The sequence below is a fragment of the Ctenocephalides felis genome, unplaced genomic scaffold (assembly GCF_003426905.1).
Source record: "Ctenocephalides felis isolate EL2017-DRISC unplaced genomic scaffold, ASM342690v1 CF-g0.4_SCAFFOLD_00845, whole genome shotgun sequence".
NCBI classification, from domain to species: domain Eukaryota; kingdom Metazoa; phylum Arthropoda; class Insecta; order Siphonaptera; family Pulicidae; genus Ctenocephalides; species Ctenocephalides felis.
Genome location: NW_020536999.1, coordinates 91,387,755 through 91,399,416, shown reverse-complemented (window position 1 = coordinate 91,399,416; position 11,662 = coordinate 91,387,755). Strand labels below are relative to the sequence as shown.

The 11,662-nt window shown below is 30.6% G+C and overlaps 2 protein-coding genes across 2 annotated transcripts; one reads left to right on the top strand and one right to left on the bottom strand.

The window, feature by feature from the left end:
• The first annotated feature begins 635 nt into the window (after window positions 1-635).
• Window positions 636-3,013, top strand: LOC113363629 (TBC1 domain family member 7-like). Its single transcript, XM_026606119.1, has 6 exons — window positions 636-825; window positions 946-1,130; window positions 1,993-2,174; window positions 2,242-2,337; window positions 2,414-2,543; window positions 2,735-3,013. Exons 1-6 carry the CDS (start codon window positions 636-638, stop codon window positions 2,843-2,845), a joined length of 894 nt encoding a protein of 297 aa, XP_026461904.1. The 3' UTR covers window positions 2,846-3,013.
• A 1,007-nt stretch (window positions 3,014-4,020) lies between these two features.
• LOC113363012 lies at window positions 4,021-9,013 on the bottom strand. Its single transcript, XM_026605502.1, has 9 exons — window positions 8,941-9,013; window positions 6,688-6,742; window positions 6,453-6,625; window positions 5,713-5,849; window positions 5,300-5,652; window positions 4,769-5,037; window positions 4,430-4,704; window positions 4,164-4,372; window positions 4,021-4,090 (listed from the first exon to the last, which is right to left on the bottom strand). Exons 1-9 carry the CDS (start codon window positions 9,011-9,013, stop codon window positions 4,021-4,023), a joined length of 1,614 nt encoding a protein of 537 aa, XP_026461287.1.
• Between the last annotated feature and the right edge of the window lie 2,649 nt (window positions 9,014-11,662).

The following is an 11,662-nucleotide window of genomic DNA, read 5'->3' as shown; positions in this document are numbered from 1 at the left end:
TTAACACGTCAATGGTTTTATTATAAATTAACTACTACTAATAATTAAATAATAAATCTGAAGAAATTATTAATAAATATTAATAAATGACCAAAATTAGATAATCATGCAGATGATTAATTAAATGTAAATAAAAAATAATATTAAATAACACAAGAGATTTTGTATGAAGGTGCTGAAAAATGTATATCGATAATAAGTGTTTGCAAATTTACTAAAACTACAAAGCGTAACTCATCAATGATTGTAATAATACTAAAAAGAGTATAAATCTACTACATAATGGATGTGAAAATACTACAATGAGTGTAAATCTACTATAATGGGTGTAAATCTACTACAATTTGTAAACAAACACGCCATTTTTATTTATTTACAAAAATCATCTGCACAAGCTGACATGACTTGGATAAAATAAATAAATAAATATATGTATATATACAGCTTAAATATAATTTAAATCAATATCTAATATCTAAAATCACATAAAATAATTAATATCAATTTGAATTTTAAGTCTTTTGTAATCAATTAAAATTTTTTTTTTTTTGACAGTTTCCAGTCCTGTAATGACACCAACAGCTGATCTTGACAGTTGACACTTGTGTTATTTGTTTTCTTATCTTTCAACAAAAATGGCGACCGACGAACGAAATTTCAGACTTTTTTATTACGAAAAAGTAGGTTTTAGGAGTGTTGAAGAAAAGAAATCCTTAGAAATATTGTTAAAAGATAAACCGTTGGATAAAGTTAAGCTGAAACAGTTTTGTTTGAGATTCACAGTGCCTGGGGTACACAGGAACTATGTGTGGAAAATTATTCTTGGTTAGTTTTGATAATATATAGTAAAAACCTATTGCAAACATTTCTAAGGGCTCTACTAAGAACGTTTCTCAAGTTTGCTTTTCTTGGTTCATATAGTTTTTATATATTTTATCCTTTCAGATGTGATACCAGTCTACGCAGAGTCTCATTCTTTTGTAATGTCTCAACGAGAAGTGCAGTACAATGATTTACTACATGCTTTAAAAGTTATGAGAATTGTTGATAGCAATACTTCGAAGCCAAGATTGTTTATAGCTATGTGGCTGTTGGAGACTAATAGACTGTATTTTGATTTTAACATACAGGTATTTACATATTAATGTTATCATTATTATAGGAGCTTTATCTGAAGGTGTGAGTGCACCATTTTATCTACGTTACTTAGTTTGTGCTTACATGCTTTCCAATCCTGTGCCTTGACTTTCAGTTCTCTGTATTTACTCTTCTTGTGTAAATCATCAATAATTTGCATTCTTTTTCTTCTTAATCCATTAAGTTCTTATATTTCACCTTGATGGCAGCAGACACTCTCTTTGAAATATGGATTCGATCCTGTTTACTTTCCTTTTAATGAAGAGTTCCACTTCTTCACTTTTTCTTCCACTTTCCTTAGCACCTCTTCATTTACATATATAAATATATTTTTTGTATAGCAATATCAAAGATAAAATACAGTTTTCAAGAAAGATGAACATTTTTTATGAATACAATTGCTTGGATTGTGACTTTTCATATATTGGACAGGCTTATGAAAAACTAGATAAAACGAACTACAAAACAAGAGGTTTAGGAAAAAAAAACATAAAAGAAGCCTTGTTCACCATGCCATTTTGTAAAACAACAGTTTTGATCTTAAAAACCTTAAAACATTATTTAAACAAATAGATCTATTCAAATATAGTATATCTGAATTGATTTTTAATTATTTATAAGAAAAATACAATAAATTTAAGAACATATCTTAATATAGTACATGATTTGTACTTAAGTCATATAAATATGTTATTTTAATAATGTTTTATGATTGTACATAAATTAAATAAATTGGTAGTTGAAATATTTCTATATATTTGCAACCAAAGTCTCAAAACGTTTGTGACTCTAATATTTTTATTAAATAGTGCAGTTTTTAGTTCTAATTGTAATATATTATATATTGTTATTTAGAAAGAGAATAGCAGCTTAGTGGCTATATGTGAGGCTTTGCTTCAAGTTTTCAATAGTGATGCGGAGGTGTATTGGGTTGCCAAAGGCTTTTTCCAATTCTCCGAACAAATTCAATGTGATATTCCAAAACATAGTGATAATGTTGTCAGACTAATTGAGAAGGAGGATAATGAGTTATATAAGTATGTTAATTTGTTGTATTATTTTATATTATTTATATTTGTTTTATTAACCAAGTTTTTTCCCCAGACATTTACAAACAATAAATGCACTGACAGGACTGCCGATATCAAACTGGTTAAAATGTTGTTTTGCTGGAGTACTGAACGAAGCAGCTCTTGTCAAGTAATAATATGGCAACTCATTGTTCAACAAATATTAGTATTTTTGTAATTAATAAATATAATGGTATATTTTTTAGAATTTGGGACAAAATGTGCGGTGGTTCCATAAAAATTTTAGTATTTGTGGCTGTGGTTCTTTTTACAAATTTGAGACGCTCATTATTGAGATGTAATGATTTGGATGAAGTCATATCTTGTTTGGGAAATGTAAGTACAGGAGATGTTTGCTAATATTTTTATTTTTAACTTTCCAAAGGAGAAATTTGTTTGTCAACAAAGTTTGGTATAATGAACAATGCCTATCATCACAATTTTGAAAGTAGTTGAATCTCAATTCTCCTAATATTTAATTATATCACTTACACCTAATTTATTAAAATATTGTAATGTTTTTTTAGATAACAGAAGAAACTGCTGAAATCATTGCAAATAAAGCGATTGAGCTTTGGCAACAGAATGGAACTCCAATGGAGACATCACATTTGCACCAAAGTAATAAACCAAAGTAATTGGATAAATTAAGATACAGTATGTAAAAGTATATGCATGTTAAAATTTTATAGTCTATTGATTTATTTACAAGTGATATTTGTATATAAGATCTTAACTTGCACTAGGTTTTAGTGGCAACTTGCCTTAAGAAAAAATCTGATGTTTTTCCTAATAAACTAATTAAATATGCCACTTTTAGTTACCTGAATGTTTATATTTTTGTCATTAAGTCAAGTCGTTATCTTTAAAATATCACTTGTAAATAAATCACCTAAGTTAAGAATTTATTCATTTTGTTTTATCTAAAATCGTCTGTTATTTTTTTAATTGTGAGTTGCTCGCCATTTTTGCAATAATAATTAAATAGTGTGATAATATTTTATGAACAAGTTAAAAGGATATAACAAATAATAATAAATACTCTTATATTTTACAAAAAAACGTCAACTATATATATATGTAGATTTTTATATCAAGAAATTCTTTAAATAATAATTACAAGTCAAAAGTATATATTTATAAATAAGGAAATAAATATAATGTAAAACGATTCCAGATAGTCTCTAATTTAATAGTTAATATCTATTTTAAATATTAATTTACTGAAGGAGAATTTTTGGAAATAGTACTGGTTAATTTTTGGCAAAGATCAGCCGCGCCGTTTCTTCGTGATTCATTTTAAAACTTTGTATCGTAATTGCGTTTATTACCTTAATGAACGTCTTAAAACATTATAGTCCTATGAAAAATGGTTTGATTATGAAAAATCATTAAAGAATGGAAGAATGGACCATGTTTTCAGGACATACACCGTGTATGTTCTAAGCATAGGTTAGTGCACTATAATTCATAAAATTCATATATTATAAGCCTGTTTGAAGTGGAAGCAAAATAAGCATTTGAAATTTTATCTATATATTTAAATCTCAATCTTTAATCATTAAGTCATATATTTACACATTCAAGGGTTGTTCATGCATCTTACCTCAAGGCAAATCGCCACTTACAACTAGTTTACAAAATATTTGGGTTGCCAGAGCTAAATGTTTTCATATCGTTGCCTTATTCTAAAAATGTGATTTCTTTTAGATGATAATAAATATTTTATGATAAATAAGAATATGTATATGTATATATGATCCATTGTGCATCATATGGCGTTGTGAAAATTTATATTTTATAAAAAATGCCATTAGTCAATGCCAAATTCATTTCTGATCCATGGATACTGCACTGGACAAGTCTTGCAGGTTCTAAGGATCCTGCAAACAAAACATATAATAAATAAATATATATATATATATATATATATTTATATAACGTTTATTTCGTTACCTGTTTTGTTGAAGAAGTCTGCTGAACAATTTGCAATTGTTCGGTACCTTGCACGGTCTTTCGTCAGGCGCAAAATGCTTTTTTGGGCATTTCCAAGGCTCGAAATCTAAAATTCGTGATAATGGTGTTGGTTTCCTAATCCATTCTAAAACCTGATGCATGGTGACCAGATAAACGTCGTTTCTTCTTAAAGCTTCATCCAAAAATCTCTAAAATAACAGTGGTTTATAATTTGTTATCAATTAAATGTAACTTTTATTAATTACTTGGAAAGCATCAAAGTTTCTCCTTATCTTCAACCATGAACTTCTGAAGTGAAATCCAACAGGAGCCCTATTTGTCTTGTAACTTCTGACAAAAGCCAAACTGAATGATCGAAAAGCTTCCTCACCAGATATTCTGGAGCCACATTCTGTATTTGGATCCAATATTGCACATGTTGGGTCTACACGATTAATAGGCCCATCCATGGGTGCTATTGGATTGATAGGGAATTCCCAGATACCAGGATAGCTGCGGGTTGGACATGTTTGATATTCTCCTAAGAATAAAAGAATCCATTTATCCAAATTAGTGTTTCATGTTGATATTATTGAGTTCTATACCTATGCATTGATGGGGCATCTTGTACTCCAAAGTGTAAGGCCAGTATGTCCCATTACTTCTCAGAGAACTGTCAAATTCAAAACCAAATTCCTGCATCATCAAAAACTGTCGATCTGATCCTGGTGCTAAAAACGGGGCTCTCGTACCCCGGATTTCTTGTGATCGGACTGATGAGAACCTTCTGGCTATATTGGCACCTCCGACCATTTCATCAAACCAATCTTCTATTGTTGCATTTCTGGCCCACCAATCAGAAGGACCACGGTGCCTGAAAAATAGCAATAATAATAAACATTTTCAGACTACATTCTACATTTTCGGACGATCTACTATTTTTTTAGACTATCTATAATATTTTTATATAAACTACAATATTTTAACACAATCTGCGACATTTTCAGAAAATCTCACAGTATTTATAACATTTTCAGTTCCTCTGCAATATTTTATGGTAAAGTTGAACGTTGAACGCAACCTTGTCAAAAGTCGCCTTAGAAACTTCCCTTCAATCTTTTATCCTTTTCACTTACGTTACTGAATTGACTCCAATTTCGTGTCCATCGTGCCAAATCTTTTGGACGCTCGCATAATCGGTATCTCGGTGCGTCAAAAACCACGTCAACCTCGGGGGGCACCCATTTGGATTCCGCACGAGCCCTTGCGGAAACAGGCCCCTCGACAGAAGATCATAGTCGTCATCATCTTCTGATGAAGTCACGGATCCGGTTATAGAAACGTAGATGATTTGAGGAGTTTCCGAGGCTGGAAGGCCGCCTGGTATTTGAGAGGCCGTGCAGTAGCATTCTGGCAGATGGCACCTGAAGGGGTCGCATGGCGGTGCAGAGTGTTTGGAAATTATGTGGGTGATTAAATCACAGTGTCCCTGAAAAGAATAGGAAATTGATGATAAGATAAATTACCACTTTCTTGAGTTAATATATACCTCATCAGATCCATCAGGACAATCGAGAGCTCCATCGCAAAAATACTGTTCTGGTATGCAAGTTCCGTCTCCGCATCCAGTCTCTCCTGGAATATCACAACCCGCCTCCTCGAGCAGAGGCTTTGGAATTTTCTCTTCTGGAAAATAAGGCGAATATTGACATTTGAAGTAAAACTTCTTATGCTACTTCCAACAAGGCTGCATTCAACGCAAGGTGATAACAAAATGTAAATTGTGGGAAAATCTTATAGACTGTCTGCAAATGTAGTAAATTATCTAAAAATATTATAAACAGTCTGAAGATGTAGATTGTCTGGAACTGTTGTATGTTGCCTGAAAATGTGGTAAATTGTCTTGATATGTTTATTTCTTGATTGTCTTGAAATGTTGTCTGAAAATATTGTGAATTTCACTTCTTCCTGGCGGAAACTTCTTTTTTTGTCCCATTTTCGGGTATAAATAATAAATAGGCTGGCTAAGTGTTTGTTGTTTACTGACTGGTTCATATTTTTCACATTATTACCATTTACGAACCGGTTCTCCTCGTCGGTAGAACGTTTGAACTAGATCAACACCGTAGTTGACCTGGATCTGAATTAATGGCTGGTAATTAGTGGAAAATGATACTCGGAGTTGATTTATCATAAAAACACCTCTTAGTAAATAATGTCTTTAGCATGTAAAAGTTCATTGGCTATATACAAGAGTAGTTGGCGACGGTTTTATTTTATTATTCTTACCGGCGGTAATGTCGCAATTGTCGACATTGGCTTGAAAATCGCAGATTTGTCTCGAAACGTCGAAAAGTAATCCAGAACTGCATCGAAATTCGAACACTTCGCCATCGAGGCACAAAAAGTACTTGGAGCACTCTTCGCTCGTCCAGAGCCTGTGTGCAGACCTTGCGGGATTCCTAACAATATAATAATAATATTATATATACACATATATAATGTGTGTGTATACAGATTTTACCTGTAAAATCTGCCTTCTTCGATACACGGTATCGGTTCAGAAATTGTGTCATTGCCTGGAATCAGAAAAAATCAGCCATTTATTTATATATATATATATATATATATATATATATATATATATATATATATATATTAGCTGACCCAGCAAACGTTGTTTTGCCATAAAAAATATTTCTAAATATATAAATAGTTTACCCACTGCAAAGCATGCTACATATAAATACTTCTGAGTAAGATTAATAGCCTTTGCAAGTGCCAACCTTATCTGAAGCTGATTTTATTAACTTCCCGTAGGGTAAGTTATCATAATGGGCCGAATATCTAAATTGAAAATTTTTACATTTCTCAACGTTTTGAAGGTTTCTGAACATTTTGGCATACCTCAGAAAAAATGGATGTGTGTGTGTGTGAGTGTATGTATGTATGGATAAAAATTTCCAGTCACGTTTTTGAGTGCACGGATTTGAATGGTTTAAAAAACATTTGATTCCTATTGATAGGGAAAAAAGCTGATTAGTTTTTGGCAAAAGCAGGTCCAACAGTTAAGGAGATAAAGAGCAAAGAGTGCAGAAGATTTGAATGATCTAAAAAACATTCAATTAGTAATGATTGGGAGAAGTGTTTATTAGTTTTTGGCAAAGGCAGGCCCAATCATTTTGAAGATACGGAGCTAAATGTGTAAAAAATGGCAGTTTTTGAAAGAACTAAGCGTCGGATTTAAATGATTCAAAGAACGTTCTGCTTGTCTTAACAAAATAATTGATTTTGGAACAAAAAATTTGTTTGCTACAACTTTTTTTTTTTCAAAAAAAAATTTTTTTTGTATATCGAAAATAATTCAGATTTTATTTTTAATTCTGACTATAGTTCTAATATACTTTAAACCAATAATTTCAACTTTGCAATTCAGTTTATATAATTCTTATAAATATTAGACAATGTTACAATATTAATAATAATCTATTTGAAAACTTTCAGTATTCCTCGAACATTTCGTTACGGTACGGGAAGTTCCAGCAATTTGCCTTAAGGCACGATGCCATACACCCCGCTAGTATTATTTTTTAATTACAAAATCCGGTAATTTGTTTTTAAATTATATTGTTATGTGGCATGTCTAGCAAATTGACTGATATTGAACAAAATTGAGAAAGTGAAAAGTTTCACATTTTTGCCATAGATTTTCATGGTACCTAGTTTTCTATCAAAAACTGTTATATCTTCAGATTTTAATCCTTTCCACTCGCAAATTTGGGAATTCATATGTATTTTGCCGTCGGAGCGGCGGCATCCGAGTCGAAAGGGTTAATATTCGCTCTCCCTATTTCTTTGCAAAAATTGCTCTTTTTGCAAACCATTTATCAACTATGTACTGTTTGTGCGCATCATCGGAAAATATTTGTACAATGGGAAAATGTCAGGGGTGAACAACCCTTGATATTTTTTTTTAAGTAAAATTCATACTTTATCATAAGGTCAGGAAAATATAATGAAAAATTAATATTAAAAAATGGCGGCGAAAACCCTTGATAAAAATAAATTGTTTTTTGAAGTAAAAACATACATATAAAGAGCAAATATAATAGGAAAAATAAATTGTTTCTTTTTTTAGTAGAATTCATGTGTTATCATAATGGCAGGAAAATATGAATTAAAATATTAATATTAAAAAAATGGCGGCGAAAACCTTTGATAAAAATAAATAGTTTTTCGAAGTAAAAAGATATATATAAAGAGCAAATATATATAAAAAGAGTTATATGTATTTTTCAATTTTAAATTGTAGAAAATCAAAATGAAAAAATTGCTCTCAAAATAAAAAAAATGTTAGGGGTAGGCAACTCTTGATAAAAATAAATAGTATTTGAAGTAAAAAGAGTTGTATGTGTTTTTTTAATTCCGCATTAAAAAATTAAAATAAATAAAGTTGACCCTAAAATTAGAAAAGGGGTTGGATAATGCTTAATAAAAATAAAATAGTTTAATTTTAAACAATTGGGGAATAATATAAGGCGCCCTTAGGACATACACTGAAGTAATCTTGATTTATATTCTTTTCAGTTTATTTATTATTTACACGTTTATATGAATTTATAGAACTTTCCAAAATAAAATACCACTTATGACTAATTTATTTTTAAAATTAATATAATTTATGAAAAAAAAATGAAAAAAATATATATAAAATATTTATAAATAAAAAACTAAAGTATTATTATTATTATTTTTTAATTTAATAGAAAATATCTACCATTTTCTGCAAATATTTCCGTAAGAATTAGCGCCAGATTTATAATCACTAAAGCACTTTTTATCACAGCCATTTTTTGGTATAATAGAAAATAAATTTTAACGACCTGCTCTACATAAAACAACTTCACTAATTAATAATTAATAAGGAAGTTAATATTGCAAATTAATTAAATGTACTATTTTGCACTAATCACATTATATTTATAAGAATAATAATTATCATAACAATTGAAAAATTTTACAATCACTTCCACAACTTTTTATTATCCTAATGATATCACTTTATTTAATAATTCTCTTTTTCCACAATTGTTGTAATATCTATATTTTGTTTGTTAGTTATTTATTTTGTCTGTATTATAATTTATTTATTTTGTTTTGATTTTAATTAATATTATCCCATCGTGATATACTTCCATCCGCGCACTTTATCAATGTGTATATTTTGCAATGGAAGCGGAGTCGAGTGCAGTGGAATGTGAGAAAGCATTGATATCCAAGATAAAAATTAAAAGTTTAAACTATTAGCGAATAGAATTAGTCAAATTATTATAAACTATAAACATATACATAATTTTATCCTTCGTCGTCTATCATTCCCATTGCCACTGTTTCTCTTCCTTTTTGATACTTTTTTATGTATTTTTCTTTCAAAACTTGTGCTTCCATGCTTCCTGATTCTGCGCTTTATTATTCAGTTTCCTGTATTTTCTCTTCTCGCGTAAATAGTCAACCGTCTGCACTCTTCTTCCCCATTCCTTTCAGTCCTTTGACGACATCGTGCAGGAGGCACTTTCATGCAGAACGAGTCCGATGCAGTTTTCTTTTCTTTTCAGGATTGTGCTCAGTAGAGTCCTTTCTTCGCCCACTCTTCTCGGGACTTCTTTATTTGTTACCTCATCTGTCCACAGTATCTTCTCCATTCATCTCCAGCACCACATTTCAAAACTCTCCAAGTAATTTTTGTTGGCCTTTCTTAGAGTTTTCTCCATGCATCTGATCCGTACAAAGCTCTGCTCCAAACATTTTATTAGTCTTTTCCACAAGTCGAGACGCTCTTGATCCTTGCCCTGACCTCTCTCGTGTATTATCCTCTGATCAGGATGCTTCCCAAGGTATTTGGAATGATCCAGGTCGATTTTCTACCGTTATCCCCAGGACCTTATCTCTTTTTGTGATCCTCATCACTTTCGACTTGTCGTTGTTGATTTCCATTCCGTATCTTCTACCACTTTGACGAATTTGCTCATCATGTTATGTTGATTATATATAAATTATAAAGAGTCCGCCATCATTGGCGGCCATTTTGAATCTTTAGCATCCATTTTGATTTTTTGGCATCCATTTTGATTTTTTGGCAACCATTTAAAAGTTAGGCTGCCATTTGCATTTCCCTTACAAACCAAAACTATTATTTCAAATTAAAAAAAAACAGTAATTTTTTTATAGAATTTTCAAAAAAAAAGTTATTTGGCGGACCCTATATAAATTTTTGCAAGACGTCAATGGTATAAATTATTAATATTAATTCAAACTAGAAAACGAATGTTTGTGTCTTACGGTACTTAAAAGTACCTACAAATTGTTGTTTAAATGGGATTCAAAAGTCTTTGGATGGTTGAAGACTCTTGGTAATGCAGATAGACATAAGAGGATTAAGTGTTTTTAAATTCAAATTCCATGCATTAAAATTAATAAACAAACCACAGTAAAATTCTGTTAACGATTTCCAAATAGGAATTGAGATTCGTTTATGGACTTTTGGAATTTTGAAAACGTTGCAGCAGTTTTTGAGAAAATGGCGGCGATAGGTTGCACTCACACGTTTTTTGTATTTCCTTGTCAAACGATTCAGAATGACTGGAGCGAAACATTATTTTGGGCATAATGAACTTCCTGATATTTGTAAATAAATCTAAATCAATAGGAACTGAACTTTCTTTATGCACTTTTAAAATTTTGAAAACAGCGCAAAAGTTTTTGAGAAAATGACGGCAAAAGGTTGCACTCATACTTTTTATCTTGAACATGAATTTAGCAAGACGCATTTTCCAATGAAAACATAAACTTCTTATCGGCGAAGTTAACAAGAAAAATAATGTCCATCAATGCTTTTTTAACGCACCTTGCATCCATCCACTTTCATCACAATTTCTTTTTGAAAAAGAATTTATTCTTTCGCAATTGATTTTAAATTTATGCAGTACTAATATGCATTTATAATAAACATATACGTATACATATTTACATATGTATATACATATATATATACATTCACACATGTGTATGTATATATATTATACATACACATATGTATTTATATGATCAACTTTCTCTTGTGTGTTTTAACAGTAAAACTCGCTGACATAAAACGAATCATATTAACAACACTAGATTTTCATATTGTTTATTAATAAGTAGTATATCTTTATTACTATCTTCCCAAATGAGAAGTTATGCTTTTGCCAGAAAATCCGATTTGCTAATTATATATGTTTCAAGTCATTCTGAATCATTTGTCGCCAAATTCGATACAGATATGTATGAGTCTCGAGTTGCGGAAGAGACTAATAAAGTGCTATGTATGGAACATAGCTCTGTACAAATCAGAGACATGGACTCTAAGCAAGGTCGTCAAGAACTACTTGGAGAGTTTTGAAATGTGGTGCTGGAGAAGATAAAGTGGACAGACAAGATCACAAATGAAGAAGTACTGAGAA